Source organism: Tenrec ecaudatus, chromosome 6 (assembly GCF_050624435.1).
Source record: "Tenrec ecaudatus isolate mTenEca1 chromosome 6, mTenEca1.hap1, whole genome shotgun sequence".
NCBI lineage: Eukaryota > Metazoa > Chordata > Mammalia > Afrosoricida > Tenrecidae > Tenrec > Tenrec ecaudatus.
In genome coordinates, this window is record NC_134535.1 from 120,514,631 (window position 1) to 120,531,013 (window position 16,383).

The 16,383-nt window shown below is 48.4% G+C and overlaps 1 protein-coding gene across 5 annotated transcripts in view; it reads right to left on the bottom strand.

The window, feature by feature from the left end:
• ETV6 (ETS variant transcription factor 6) overlaps positions 1-16,383 on the bottom strand; it is a 294,712-nt gene that overhangs the window by 31,559 nt on the left and 246,770 nt on the right. For all 5 annotated transcript variants that reach the window (XM_075552062.1, XM_075552061.1, XM_075552063.1 and 2 more), the window contains one exon: positions 92-637. In XM_075552062.1, the coding sequence (XP_075408177.1) occupies positions 92-637 (546 nt within the window). The remainder of the gene's footprint in view (positions 1-91; positions 638-16,383) is intronic.

Genomic DNA, 16,383 nt, shown 5'->3' on the forward strand with positions numbered 1-16,383 from the left:
TGGCATCAGCTGTGAGCTGCCTCGGTGACAGGGAACAAGGGCAATGGTGAGAGCAAACCCCTGGTGCTGAGGTGGCACGGCGGGCACTCACCTGCTATTCTCCCAATGGGCATGGTGTGCTCCTCGGGCGGGGACACAGAGACCATGATGTGGTTCATGTAGGCCAGGTCTTCCCGGTGCGAGAGGTTGATGGGTTTCCCTTCCCTATGCAGCCCGTCCTCGGAGAGCCTGGACTGCTTGAAATCCATGGAGTGTCGGGGGTTCAGGATCAGGGGGTGCATGATGGGGCTGGGCATCAGCTGGATCACGCGTGTGCTCTCCTGCCGGGGGCTCGATGGCTTCTGGTGGGACTCCGAGGATGGTGGGCAGTGGTTATTCTCCATGGGAGACACAGACAGTGGGTAGGACTCCTGGTGGTTGTTCTCCGAGTGGAGCCGCGGCCCCTGGGCCCTCTCGGCCGGGGAGAGGCGGCGGATCATGTTGTCCAGGGGGGACCGGAGGGGCCGCTGCTCGGGGTCAGGAGAAGGCCGGTGGTTTGTCGTGATGGGTGACCTGGGCCGGTGCAAGAGTTCAATGGTGGGCGGGTTGTGGTGTACATTCTCCACGGATGTCCTGGTGGTCCGCTGCACACAGTTATCTGTGGAGGGGAGGGAAAGATCGTCAGGGACCCCTGTGCATTTAAGGAAAGGCACTGCACGGCGGTTCTTTAGGGCAGCCAACAGCGGAGGCAGTGTGGACCCCGGGTAGCCGCACCTTCCTTCCCAGCAGGCAGTGGGCCGTTTGCACTGCTTACAAGAGTTGAAGAGCCCGTACCCGGGATTCCTTTCCCACCACAACACGCGCTCAGTGGGCAAACATTCCATGAACAACCAACTAGTGACTTATAGAGAGCGTGAAGCCAAACTTGCTTCAATTGATCTTTTTCTCACTCGGTCCCTCTTCTAGTGGTTTTTCAGCGTTACTGATTTATCTATCTCAATCAAAGGTTGACAGTCTCTATCGCCACGACTGGTTGCTATTAATGACAATAGTAACAACCATGGGGATTCAGCATGTGTGTCCTAAGCCAGTGACACCACCCCCTCTTCCTATCTTATAGGTGACAACACTGAAGCACAAAGAAGGAACTTACATACTCAAGGTTGAGTGGCCAAGTCTGGGGATTGGAACACAGACTCCCGTCAGATTTCGGAGCTGTGCCCCCTCCCTCCACAACCATGCCACTGTGCGAACAGGGAATTCGGGACCCAGGCTGTGCCCAAACCTGCTCGAAGCATGAAGAGGAGCCCTAGTTCCCAGGAAGATAACCTTGTATTTGAAAGAAGATCTAGTAGCACATTATTCCTGCCTTCCCAGACCTACCCAGTGCTGAGACAGGTAGGGGTAAATTTACATAAGAAGGATGGATGGGCAATCTCCGAAATACCCACACCCCTGCTTCTTGAACTCTCTAGCTGGTGACATCTGAGCAAGCACAGCATCCTATGTGCACCCAGCTCAGTCGCAGAGGTAGCTCAGGGGTTGGGTTGAGGACGAGAAGACCAGCACATAGGAGGCTGAGCCAGGAAGCAGAGCTAGAAAATCACAGGACCCGTTACTAGAGAAAAATCAAAGTGTGACGCTCCTGTCTTTTGACACACCCCACCCCTTCCCAATCTAGGTCTGTACACATTGAAGGCGTGTGTCCGTCTCTAATCCTTCCATTTACGCCATGTCACAACACTTCGCAGATTGGGCATCCCCCTGAAGGGACTTCAATCCTGTTTCTTTTCAATGTTTTTTTGAGTTTGAGGCACAAGGCAAGTCGGAAGAGGCATGCTCGGGGTTACAGCCCGTACAACAGCAGTTTCCCAATCAAACTCTTAGAGGGAAACCCTTGCTACACTGGTGCACGATGATGAAATTTCTTTTTAAAAAGAAGACTCCATTCAACTTTTCTGATAAATGCAGTTTTCATTCTCTGAGAACTTTCCAATAATCCCCTGTGATCCCCTTGTGTCTTTTCAGACAATCTATCAAGGCCACCCTCTCTGGTTCCCAATGGACAGCAGCCATAACCTACTGAGCTGACCTCTCGGCGGGTCACCTCAGAAGCCACTGTTTTGACTGGAACATTTTTTGAAGGCAACCTAATGAGACGAAGACAAGTGTATGACTGGGAGAACTCCACAGACCACTTAGACATGTCTAAACATGTTTTTTTTTGGAATCAACCTGTGCACATACGTCCGCCAACCCTAGAAGCAATACTGTACTTACTGTCACAAGCCAGGCAGCCTGTTGAGGCTATCTCTGAAGGCCAGAGCTCTGACCATGAAAACGGAGCTTTCTATCTCACCCAACAACCTGTTTGCAGCGTGACTTAACTCAAAGAATGAGCATGCTTGCGATCCCTCTTCCGATTAAAGGCTGATGAGCCTTAGCCGTCTCAAGTCAAAGACTTGGTTTGCCCATTGAAGACCCTAGATCTCCATGAGCACACTTCCGTGAGAACCCAGGAATCTGCCAGGGTCCCTAAAGAGAGACACAGTGACAGTTTCTTACAGTTTTACCCAGAGTGATCGGGAAAGTGGACACACTCCTTCTTTGTCAAAGATCCAGCAGTTAGTGCCTATCAAGTGAGACTGTGAACAGAGTGTGCTCAGGATCACCTGCTTGCAGGCGTACTTTCAGATGATCTTATAACCTGCGGCCCCGAGCTGAGAAGTGACCAGTCATTGGCATGGTTACCTGTAGGAGACGGGCTATGCAAGTGATCATGTGTCTACACAGTGCAGTAGTGGGCAGCTGTGAGAAGCTGTAAGCCGCATCCGCTCTTTTCCCAAGAAGTCTCTGGTTGCCTGCTGCTAGGTGAGGAGAGCACAGCACAGGCAGTGTTGATGGCAGCCCGCCACGTCTCAGAGGAGGGTAGGCCTCCCAGGCTCAGCAATAGCAGAATAACTTGGATTGGATGAATTCTCCCACAAATGGCAACTACAGAGTTAGGGGTTGCGTGGGGAGGAGAAGTATACCAAGGTACTTACCAGTGTGCCAAGCAGGCAAAAATCATACATCGATAATTATTTAGAGAAGGGGCCAGCATGGAGAGAAAATACAGAGTTACATATGCCCCAGCCCCTGCAGTGTGGGGCCGCTAGAAAGTCAACAGATGGATGAGTAGGTGGGGCATACGCCAGAATGGCAGAAAGCCTAAGAGGCAGATCCCATACTGGAGAGAGTTTTATGAAGGAAGCCCCTAAATCGGCCTAGAAAAGCTTCCCCCAATCCTGGTCTCATCCCTGAACAGCACATCTGCCGGTGGGGCGGGGGGCAGCTTTTTGGGGACGCAGAGAAAAGCAATTGCTGTCAGTATGAGAGAGTGAACTGCAATCTCAGCTGTCAGCCATGGCAGGATGAGTTCAGAAGGGCCCCATGGGCACGGCAGGCTCTCCATTACCCCGGGAGTGGTTGTCATCCCTTAGGAGGCAAGGCTCTGCTCCAGGACAAAGGAACTCGTGTGAGGACCAGGGGCAAGACTCAAGCAGAGCTGTGCGAGAACAGTGTGAAAAACAAGCCTCCCAAGAACCCAAAGCAACCCATGAGTGTTTCAGTGCCCACTGTAACTTCAGTGCCTGCGAACCCTTGAAGCAGAAGAACTAGACGGGTGGGGTGCAGCTACCGCTACGAGTCTAGTGCTCAGGGATACAACAGCAGGTTCCTGAGATGTAGTCAGTTAACAGGGCCCTTGTGGCCATAATTCTTTATGCGATGCATTATGATTCTGGACTCCAGGCCTCTACAGGATCAGAGAACCGTAAGACCAAGGAAGTGGCAACACCAGTGAACCACACGCCGTATCTCTGCATGAAGAGGTGGCAGCCCTGTGTAACTGCAGGCATGAGAGGCCACGCCATGGAGCGGTGGTCTTCAGGTTCATGGAGAAAGCACCATTAGGCAAGGGTCTGGCTTGCAGAGTGGGATGCACTTTGGGCATTTACTAATGCCAAAGGAGGTTTGCAAAATTTGTCAGAGCGAGGTAGGGGTCTAGGAACTATGTGGATGAGAGACCGAGCACTCGAGAGAGATGTGGCTACTGGCATGGCTGGACAGATGGACTGCTGCAGACAGAAGGACTGCAGCCTTAATATTGTTCCGATGTTCACTTGTCACCTGTTAACTTCACCCATAAATCCCATAATTTTAAGGATGGCCTGTGGGTTCTGTGTGGCTTAAACCAATGGACTATTGAACCCAGCAGAGAATGACACTGGTGTCAGACAGGAAAGAGAAGGACAGAGGGTGGGGACATGTCTGACCTCTGCCTCAGAGGAATCAACGTTGGCCACTGGTAGAGCTGAATTCTTCTTCCCCACTGAGTAGCTGGAGGAGGTCACTGTGGCCCTGATGCCATTTCCTCAATACTGAAAGGAAATTATGACTGTGATGAGTCATAACAGATGGAGAATCTCAGAAGAGACATGGAAACTCTTAATAAAGTACACAATGAAAATTTTAGTACTTTCAGTACAATATCCAAAATGAAAGAGTACTGGATGAATGTAGTAGTGGCAGAGTAGAGATAGCAAGAGAAAGGGTTAGTACATTTGAATATATATATATATATATATATATATATATATATATATAAATAATGAAAGAGGAATAGATGCTTGTTGGAATAATATACATGTAAGGAGAATCCAGGAGAGCAGAGAAAAAAGGAAGCCCTCTTAAAAGAGGGCAGGGGGACAGGAGAAGAAAGAGAAAAGCCCAAGTATTTCCAAAGTCAGTAAAACCAAAACAAAACTAAACAAAGCAAAAAGTAAATATAAAAGAATTTCCCAAAACACTCTTGATGATCCAAGAAACTCAGCAACCCTCAAGCTGAAAATGACATCCAAATACACCACAAATTACTTTAAAAAGCAAAGACAAAATAGACAATATGAAAAGCAATCAAAAAATGAATGTCATACACATACAGGGGCAATGATATAAATGAAGGCTAATTTGTTTATTTTAAAAATTGCTTCTGGGTCGTCTTCTTGTTGAAATGAAATACTATATTTAAGGTATAGAAAGAAAAAGAAATAAACCTATAAAGAAAGAAATAAAGAAAACAAAAACAAGACCAAACTACATGCAGCCTGTGAGAAACGTAGCTTAAAAGTAAGGATACCTATTTGGGCCTCTGATCATGACCTCCCCTCAATGTAAGAATACTTTGTTCTAACCTGTCATTCTGTGATGCTCACCTTCCCAGCGCAATTGCTGAAGACAAAATGGGTGCATAAGCAAATGTGGTGAAGAAAGATGATGGTGCCTAGCTATCAAAAGATATAGCATCTGGGGTCTTAAAGTTAAACAAGCGGCCATCTAGCAGAGAAGCAACAAGTCTACACGGAAGAAGCACACCAGCCTATGTGATCATGAAGTGTCGATGGGATGGGGTAACAGGCATCAGAAGATCCCAAAAAACATTGTTGAGAATAAGGGGGGTCGGAGAAGAGACCTAAAACCCATCTGTAGAAGGGTGACAAGGAAGGGATGAGTTAACAAGGGCACAGTATAGCACTGATGAAACACAATATTCCTCTGGTTCCTTGAGGCTTCCTCTCCCCCTACTATAATGACCCCAGTCCTGCCTTTCGCTGCAGGCTAGTCTGGAGCATGTGCACACGTACAGATAAGAGATAAGAGCTCACAACACATGGATTCCAGGAAGAGGAATAGGAGCAGTGATACAAGGAAAGTAGGGAAAAGGTGTGAAGAGGAGGGGAGGAAGAGGGGACCAATCGCAATGATTGAAACACAAGCCCCACCCCCATCCCCCGCCTCCAGATGGACAAACAACAGAAACCCCGTGGGGGAAGGCAGATAGCAGTGGGTGTAAGATATGAAAATAATAATATGTAATATATCAAGGGGTCACAAGGGTGGTAGTGGGGTTAGGGAGGGAAAAAAGAGGAGCTGATACCAAGGGCTCAATAGAAAGTAAATATTTATAAAATAATGATGGCAATATATGTACAAATATGCTTGGTACAATTGATGTGTGGATTGTTATCAGAGTTGTAAGAGCCCCCAATACAATGATCTTTTAATAAAAACCAATCAATAAATAAAGGATACCTACAGGCTAAAAGTAAAAAGGATAGAAATAGGTATATCCTACAAATATCAAACATAAGAAAATGATTATGGCTATATTATCAAAGTAATTATTACCAGGAGTGCTATCCAGATCATCCTGATAGCTAACATGAGGAGGAAACTGCCAGGAGTCAGTCTCCTCTCCAGAGGCACCCGCCTCACTCCCTAAGAAGTACTTTTGCCAAAATACAGATGCTGAACTGGATCAGGTCTTTAGCTCTTACTACGTATTTTCAGGAAGTATAGAGGGCCAGAAGAACATGTTACGTAACACCATCAACTTGCAATAAATAAAATTCAGATCGTGAGAAACTCTGCAAGACAACCAAAAACTAACTTGTAAGAGAGAGAGGGAGGGGGGAGAGTCTGGGATGGTGTCTGTGTAGGCAAGAGAGAAAGAAGGGCTACACACTGAGAGAGAGTTAAGAGACACACCAACCAATTACACTGTGCAATCCAGTGTTGAATTCAACAACTCTCCATTCAAAGAAACTATATGAATATCTACAGGATAATTGGGAACATGTCAACACTAGCAAAATAACTGTTAATAATGAGGACTGTGGGTTTTTTTGGGTGATGTGATGGTTCCCCGATTATAATTTTATGAAAAGGACTTATCTATTCCGACACATGCTGCTTTATTTACAGATGAATGGGGTTTGCTGTAAAATAGTGCATGCTTTTCAAGGAGAAGAGTCGGGCACACAGAGGCGTCAAGAACATCTCCGGCAGTTAGCCACCAAAAGAGAGTGAAGGGTGCATGACGTTGTCAGCACGTAATTCTCTTTCCTTTTGTCTCGGTGTGAGATGTTCCATCACAGAAAACTTTTAAAGTTTTAAGTCAATTTGTAAGGGTACAATTTTATTTTATTTTTTTAAAATCCTTTTATCGGGGGCTAGCACAACTTTTATCACAATCCATCCATTCTGTCAAGCACATTTGTTTCCATCATCATTCTCAAAACATTTTCTTTCTATGTGAGCCCTTGGTATCAGCTCATTTCCCCCCTCCCTCCTTGCTCCCCCCTCCCTCATGAACCCTTGATAATTTATAGATTATTATTATTTTGTCCTATTTTACAGTGTCCGATGTCTAAGGGTACAGTGAATGATGACAAGTACCAACACCTTCACTTCAACCCGTGTGTTTACAGGGTATTCACTGGGTAAATGCAGTTGTTTAACTTTAATAGCTGAGGTTATTAATATGATCAGCAGTCACTTGGGGGTTGAAGCGGATTTTCTTTTCCTGGTTAATTAGGACCTCAATTCTGCCCATAAACATGAACATATCTTCTGTCGATGGTTCGTTTTTTGGAAACAAGATCACTGCAAACCACTGTGATAGTTGCATGCCGACCTTCCATATGTCGTTCTTGTAAATACCATTTACAGATTATCCCTCTATACTTACACGCTTATTATAGCTTACAGATACATGGGGACGAGAAGACCATGCATGGGAAAAAGCCTATTTCCAGAATTCCCTTCCTGTCTTGCACGTTTCCCAAAGGACAAAGGGGTTGGTCAGTAATCCGGTTACCTGCAGGCATTCTTTGATGTCCTGGGCGTCAAGGTTCAGGGTGCGGGTGTGTACTCAGGGCAAGCGCTCGGAAGTCTGGTAGGACTATGAGAGGAAGAATTTTTATGCCAAAGGGTAAAAGAGGAACTGATGTAATGTCCTGGAGAGATTTCACTCTCTGTTCCTGCCTGGATCTTTGGGAACAATGAAGAAAGGAGAGACAGTGCTCTGGGTAATCCAACTCAGATTTTACTTTTTGACTTGGGATCCGGGCAGGAACTAGGCTTGGAGGAGCTGGGTTTATTTATTCCTCTGCAGAAACCACTCCAAGAGGAAGTACTCGATGAAGCTGATAGCATCAATGGTAGAGAGCTGCAATGGAGGGTATTTAATTCAGGCTCCTGGTGGTCTGGGCACAACCACTGCCAAGGCTGAAAGACCCACGATGAGCCTTTCCAAGCTTTGTTTCAGTTCGCAAAGCCTGCGCCCACGTGCGGAGTGGGCTTTGACGCGCCTACCCGGCTGCCTCTGTTATTATAAGTTGGCAGCAGGGTATGGAAACTTAGGCGACTAGAGCCGGCAGGCAGAGAAGCTCCGGACACAGGAAATGCACCAAGCGGACAGTGGGTGCATTAAAGCCCCCAGATGTAGGAGTCTTCTGTCTAAAACCAGAAGATTTTTTTGGTCTGGCCTTGATGTCTGGGTTTGTTCTTGGTGAGTTGCCCAGCTGGGAAACTGGGAAATTATCCACGTTGCCCTTGTTTTGAAGGTCTAGATATGGGCGGGAAGCAAGCACAAGGAAGAGGGAGGGAAAGCCAAACATAATTAGTCACTGTGGCATGGCAAGAGCAGGGAGGGAGAGCAAGCTCTGGTAGGGAGCTGCCATTCTGGTGGAAAGTAGTTTCTCTGTGGACCAGTTGTGGATACAAACATTCCCTTCTCCTCGGAAGGGAAGGGCCCACAGTAACTTAGGGCTGGATGCGTGATGATGACAGTACATTTTGGTGTGATTTTTTCCACCTTTATGAAAAAAATTAATCCATCAAAATTTGACACAATTCAATCAGGTTAGAAATAATGAACAACTTGTCAACTCTGGGCGGCGGGGGGGGGGGGGGGCGGGGGAGTCTTTGGTGAAAGTCAAGATTATTGAGTGGGGAAATTTCCAGGATACAGCCAAGGCCAAGATCAAGCTTGGCTCCCCCACACTTCTACTGCATCACCGTGGTGGCGAGTCAGTTGGGAGACCAGAATTCACAGGCCCAGCTGGTACCCTGGTCCTCAGGCTCAGTCTACCGTGTCCCTCACTCTTCCCTGCACACTGTATAAAAGCTTACCAGGAAACATGTACAATGCAAAGAGTGACACAAAAGTTACAGGTTCTGGGTCTCAAATTGGAATTCAAAACAGGCTTCAGGAGTGGTTCACACACATGCCAGTGCAAACACCACAGGCCTGCCATAGCGCCTGGAAGTGCATAAAGCACTTGTTGAAAGGGGCTGAAAGAGAAATCAGATAACGCAGTGCTCTAAGGCGTCATCTCTATTACTTCACATCATGACGCACCTTCTGAGCCAGCCCTGAGAGTGCTAACTTCAAGGTCGCTAACTTCAAAGTTGGCAGTTCAAAGCCATGAGTAGCTCTGTGGAAGACAGATGAGGCTGTCAGTTCCCATAAAGATTCACAGTCTTAGAAACCCTATGAGTCAGAGTTGACATAGTATTTCATTACAGAATGTGTATGCAAATGTGCACGGAGTGAGGGGGCTTCCCATCCTTTATCGGCAGCTAAGGTGGGTCTCCCTTCAAATGGTCCTGGAGGATGTTTGCTTTTCCCTTCTTAAAGATGCTCCCAAAGAAGTGAAGAAATCAAGGGATTTGATGTCAGACGAGCTAATTAGATTTTGGGGTGGTGGTAAAGAAGGGAAATGAGTCATTCCTATGAACTGGGGTGAGCGAGGACTGAGATCAACCCAGAGATGTCCCGGGGTGGCATGAGTATGCTAACCGTAACTAGCTGTTGCCGGGTGGATCCCGACTCGTGCTACAGAGCAGAACGGCTCCCTATGGCTTCCTGGGTGGCCATCTTTTATGGAAGCGGATCACCAATGCCTTTCTTCAGGACTGCTGGGTGGGTCTGAACTGCCAAACTTTGGGTGTTATTTCGGGGTTTGACCATTTCTGTTACCCCACCAAAAACTCACTGCCGTTGAGTCAATCTCTCCCACTGGTCTCCATGGGGTTCCAGGACTGCTCATCATTTCCGGAGCAGACAGCCTCATCTCTTTCCTTAGAGCAGGTGCGGGCTTTGGTTAACAGTTGAGTGCTTCCCCAATGGAATCACCAGACCTCCTCCTTAGGGCAGGGTCTTCTAGAGTTCTTCTCTCTCATAGAGTGCTGGTGGGTTTGACCTACTGACCAATCAGATTACCAGCCCAGGCCTTCTTAAGTACCCGAACTCTAAAACTCACTCTCGTCACCACTGTGTCAATGCTGCCTCTATAGGACAGGGTGGAGCAGTCCCTCTGAGACTGCACCTCTTTAAGGGAGTAAAAGGTAACCAACCACTAACCATGGCTCCACCTTAAATACCCAGGGACCGTAAGAGAACCACAGACCCATTTCCTTCTTCGGAGGTGACAGTGCACCGCTCCAATCTCTTAATCTCAAACAGACGGACAGATACTTTCCTAGCTGTAAACAGAGGTTTCTGAAGAATCCCTGCTTATCTTAGGAGCATAATTCACACCGGATGAGGGGACTTCTGGCTCCCAAAACTTCTGACCTGGGAGGATGATGAAGCCCTAGGCCTGAAAGCAGCCTCCATGCCACCGGAGAAGCTGGAGGAGGCAGAAGGGGAGGACCGTTCAGATGAAAGGAAGGGCGGCCCTGGATACCCTAGACAGGTCAAATGCCACTTCCCCAACAAGGGTCAGAGTCCAAAAGGTCATGCTGCTCCAGGCCAGGAACAAAGCGGAGTAGGAGTAGAGGTCCTGGAAAGGAAGGGAAGGTCTGCGAAGAGGGGGAGAGTGGAAGGCCTCCCAGCCAACAGAGAAAAGGTGTTAATTAGTTTCCTGGGGGCTGCTTTGGCAGGGAAAACAGGAAGTCCAGCTGTGGGCCTATTCTTCCTCCAGTGGGATGTCTCATTACTTCTTGCCAGATTCCAGAAGCACCCAATTGAAAGGGGCATCAAAAAGGTTCATCTTACCCTTCTTAAATTCGGAGGAAGTCAACAGATTAATAGAGAGGTCCCAAAGGGGTCATTCATTTAACACACATTTAGAGGGGTCCTACTGTGGGCCAGGTTCTGTGAGGTAACATAAAATAAAAGCAGTTCTCATTTTAAAGACAGACTGTTCTGAGAATACTTTAGAGTTGACACTTTAAGTGCTTTCTTCCTCAGAAACCATGCTGCAGAGGGCGCTTGGTGAATCCACAGCCGAGTTTGAGGGTAATGATGTGGGGAGGCAACAGGCCTTTCCTATGGATGGGATGCCCAAATCAGGTGTTTGCACTAGTGCATGAGGTTACAATAGGGTGAATGGGTCAGAAAAATGGCGGGGAGGTGGGTGGGACACAACAAAACAAACAAGCAAGCAAATAACCATCACTGATATCGGACAGTGAGAATGAATAACACACGCTGAGTACTTGCTATATGGTAAGTGCTGAGCCGGGGCACGTCTCATATCAACTCTCTCTTTTCTTATGCGTTCGAACAAAAACAATTGCCCACAGGCTCTGTAAGACCGTAATCTTTACAGAAGAAAATTGACACCGTTTCCTCCCACGGAGTGGCTGGTGCATTTGAACCATCGACTTTTCTGTTAGCAGCCAGATGCTAAACTACTGTATCACCTGTGTGATACAAAACGAAGTCACTCACTGCCATCAAGTCAATTCTGACTCACAGACAGGGTCAAATTGCCCCTCTGGGTTCCCAGAGGGAACTCTTTACTGGAGTAGAAAACCTCATCTTTCTCCCGTGGAGTTGGCTGGTGGTTTCAAACTTCCGGTCTTGGAGTTAGCAGCCCAACACATAACCACGACGCCATCAGGGCTTCTCCCTGTGCCGTAAAGACTGTTAACTTCCTTCTTTGACACATGGAAACCAAGATACAAGGAAGTCAAGTCACACAGCCGATAAACTGTGGGGACTGGGATTTGAACAAACAGGTAGCCTGGATCCACAGGGCACATACGACTCAGCCATGACTTTTCCTGTCCCAGTCTAGTACACAATCATCACCAGGTGTAACCAAGGTGTCACATCTCAGCCAATGGCTTCCTTGACATATCAGTCATCAACACCATTCGAGCAAGACTAGAGAAGCTGAATGGTTTTGACAACAGGGGACACAGCTTGAACAGCAGTAAGTGTCAACTATGCCACCCGGTGCCAGTGCCTGAGTGGCACAAAAGGAAAAGACCCGACTACTAGCCCAAAGGTGGGCGGTTCTTCTGCTGCTGAAAGGTCATGGCCTTGGAAACCCGGGGGAGGGGGTTTGCCATGGGTCGGGATTGTCTGGACCACAACTGAAAACCACCACCATGCTGGTGCTGTGATGAGGAGCCAGCATCCGCTCTGAGGGACTGGGTCCTGAGAGCCAGTGCTTCGGTTCCCAGAAGCCAGTGTGTGACGGAGGCCACGCTTTTCTCACAGGCTGGAAAAGTATCATCATGCCACCAAGCCTATTCCAAGGGCGTCCATGATCGATAAGGACTAAGGCCATCTGACTTGGCATGTGTTTTTTAATATAGTGAACGGAGATAGACTTTGGGGTTCTCAAAAGGCACCTTCCCCAGTGGCCATCTAAGATGCAAACGTTGCTCTCGTCCAGTCTGCTGAGGGCAAAGAAAAGCCGAGATGCCAGGAAATGACTCACCCAGAGAGCTAGTGAGCCACATGCATGGCAGCCACCAGTGCCCAGAGGTCAGAGCAGGATGGTGCCTGGCTGCCATGACTGTCAGCTCCCGTGAGGCCCACAGACGTCCGGACAGAATGGGAGGAAGACAAAGTCATCAAGAAGATCAGACGTAGCAGTCTAATAGAGACTGGTGGGATCGCCAAGACTGTAGCCCTTAGGACCCTACTAATCTCGAACGGACACCCCACCCCACACTCCCCAGGAATCAGAGCAAGTGAAATGCCTCTCTATACACATGAACAACAACACTCATGTATGTAAGAACGCACGCCCCAGAAGAGTCCAACAATGTTCCGAAGGCAGGGAAGGGCAGGAGGAAGGACGAGTGGCATGGGAACCGGTGCTGTCACACGAAGGGGGCAGTAACAACTGTTAGGAAACACAACGTGTGTAAATTGAAGTGTGAACAATGGATTTGCTCTGCAGACTTTCACCCACATCACAATTGAAAAATGAAAAGTAGTTTGACTCCTCCACCCCGGCTCAGTTCCAAATACCGTGAAGTGGAAAAATTACAAGAAGGAGTACTGGAACCTGCCACCCTGTAGCCCAGCCAGGTGGCTTGAAAGTCGCCTCAGCACGATTCCATAGCTTTCCCACGACAATGCTTCAACTCACCTGTCAACTCCTCTTCCCCTGTTCAGGAGGTTTGCACACGCACAGAAATAACACGAGTGAAAAGGCTATTGTGCTGGGTGGGTACAGCCAAGGTGTGGAGTTCCTGGGTGATACCAAGGGTCAGTATCCTTGGCTGCTACCATAAGGTTGGAGGTTGAAGTCCATCGGGGCACCTCGGAAGAAGGCCTGGATAAATCAGTCATTGACAAGCCTATGGAGAACAGTTCTGGGCTGAACACACATGGGGCTGCCCTAAGTTGGTTCTGGCTCTCATGACAACTGGTTGGCAGGCTCTCCAAGCTGCCTGCAGTGGACTGAAGACAGGCAAGGGAGTCAAACAGACTCCACTTCAAATCTTCACTTTGCTGCCTGGGAACTGTGATTGGGGATGGGCTACATTTCTGCAAGGAGCCCAGCTTTTCTCATCTATAGAGTGGGAATAATATTACCTTCTTAATACGGTGACTGGGAAAGTGAAATGATTTAAATATTGAAGTGCTCAGGCCAGCCCCAGAATCAGGAGCAATAAATGTCAGCTATCATTCGATGATTATAAAATAGATTCATATACTTCATCTTCTTTAATTATCTCATTAATATTGTATTAAGAATCCCTTCTCCAAAGCAGTCCTTGGCACTGGGGCTTGTTGAGGGAGGGATAATAGTGCAATTGTGTGCATAAATGCATGCGACCATCCCTTGACACAGGCACACAACGCCTCCCACAAAGAAATGATTTCCCTCACGTCCGTGTCCTGACCTTATGCTAGTTGTAAGGGGAACTCAGATCAACACTATTTCGACACCTGAATTTCTACCATCACTCCCAATTTTCCTATCTGTCTGTGACTAAAGGCTGCATGCACCCAAACTGAACTGCCACCTTAAACTAGTGTCCGCGGTTGCAGAAAATGAGCACGGTGCTGAGCGTGCATATTCTGACATTACAGTTTGTGAAGGCCCTGCCACTGTCTAGTGGAGCGGTGTGGGAGGGGCTGGGGCTGAGGAACTGACATGATAGGCGGGTCCCTCCGAGGGGTCTCGGGGAAACTATATGCATAATTTCACTTTATAGGTTGCCCCCTCTAACCCCCCCCCAAAATCCCAGCTTTCTCTATACTGATGTATAACCAAGTTAATTATGTGTTACCAATCATAAGTAAATCTAACAGGGTTGTTTCTAGAGATAATTAAGTTTGGTCTGCTTTTTGTCCCCCTTCCTCCCCAGGATAGAGGAGGAGGAGACTGGGTGTAGGGGATAAGCACTGATCCAAACACTGCCAGGCAGTAGCTTTGCAGCCAATGGTGCCCTCTGTCTGAGAGCCTGGAGGTAGAGAGCCTCTTCAAACCACCTGGACAGTCTATGGTGGCCGTCATTTGACATGAGAAGCCAAACTGGGGGCCCTGGAGTCAGTTGTGCTGCATGGCAATGCCACATGTGCCCGAGCGGAATCCTGGTGTCTATGGGGTTTTCAGTGGCTGACATTTCAGAAGTAGAGCCCTAGGCATTCTTCTGAGCAGATTCAAACCGTCAACCTTTCGGCAGGGGGCAGCCGAGTCTGTTTAACTGTTTGCACTCTTTGATACCACCTGATAAGGAGTTGCAAGGCACTCTGGTGGCACTGTGGGATAAGCGCTCCTGAAATGCTGGTGGCACAAACCCACCAGGTGCTTCCCAGGGGGAAGATGAGGCTAGCTGCTCCTGTCAAGACCCACAGCCTACAGCCTCAATGCCCCTTGCCCGAAGAATGGATAGCAAAACCTTGGTACAAACAGGATGAAATACTAACAAGTGTCAAAGCCGAATGATGACTCTGGGCAACGCCTCAGGACTCGGGTGGACCTGGGGAACATTCAGCCAAGCGCAGGGCACGACGTCTGTAGGAAAACACAGTTCAAAAGAATCAAGAAGGTTTCCACACGCAAAAGAAAGAGAGTCTGCCGGCGACCAGGCGTGACAGAGAAAGGAGTGGAGGTGGCAGTCACGGGGCCGGAGAGGCACCGATGATACGAAGGAAAGACCCTATTCGTCCAGAGGCATGTGGACACAACAAAAGATGGCAGTAGGGCAAGACCCTGGGAGGCCTGATGAGTTGCTGAACGCGAGGCGGACGATTTGCTCGGCAATCCTTGACCTAATTCACAAATTAAAAAAAAAGTACTCCGTCAGAAACCCTATTCAGGGTTAGAATCCCTGCCATGACAGTGGGGTGAGGAGCAGAAGGTGCGCTCAGCTGCTCCTTGCAAGGGTAGTGGCTCCCTCCTGCCAGCCGCTCTGGGAGAGAAAAAGGTGGCAGTCTGCTTCTGCAGAGAGGACAGCCCTGGAAACTGCCCCGGAGGAATCAGCTGGAAGCCAGCAGCAGGTCTGGCTTTTTGCTTTTGGTATAGAGCCACACGTCCCTTGTCACATTTACCTGCTCACCTGAGAGCGTGCCCTGTGTCTGAGCAGTTCAGGCAGCAGGGCACGTGGCACAGGCTAGGGCAAGGTCTCGGAGCACACATTACTTTCGAGAGCTGGGGCTGTGGCACTGCTAACGGGTCCACAGGGCAAGGAAGCCCTTGACCTTGGCCTCATTAGCTCCGTGCACTTCCTGACTGAGCTCACTGCCACCAATGTCCTAACACCGGAGTGCACTGCTCATTACAGCGTCTGTGGCTGTGCATCTGTATTTACTTGGTGTGTGTGGAGCTCTGAGAGCAAGCCGGCTTCCCCCCCTACTGATGAGCTCCTGCAAATGAGAACAACAAACACACCTACTGATGAGTCAAATCAGGACAAGGGGAAAGCAAGGAGGAGCTGGGGAGGTGAGGCGCTAAGCCTCTGTTCGGTCAGGAATAAAAGGGAGAAGAGAAATTCCAAATGAGATTTTTTTTTTTTAAAGTCATAATGATGGAGACAGAAGGGTAAGGGCAACCATCCCATGTCCTTTGTATTGGAGGAGCCAGGCTAGGTAATGTAATTCTTGCCTTAATGTCAAGCTTCAGTAAACCCACCTCCTCTTCTCTGGAGTGTCTCCTGGCTATTATGCAAGCCGGAAATGCACAGGGCAGGCAGGAAGAGCAAAGGAATGCAGACACCAAGTTGGTGGGGGTGGGGTGGGGGAGGCCGCTGGGGGACAGCTGCTAAATTTAGCAAGGGTGAGGCAGGGAAAGAAAGGATGAGAGAAGCATAGAGGGAGCT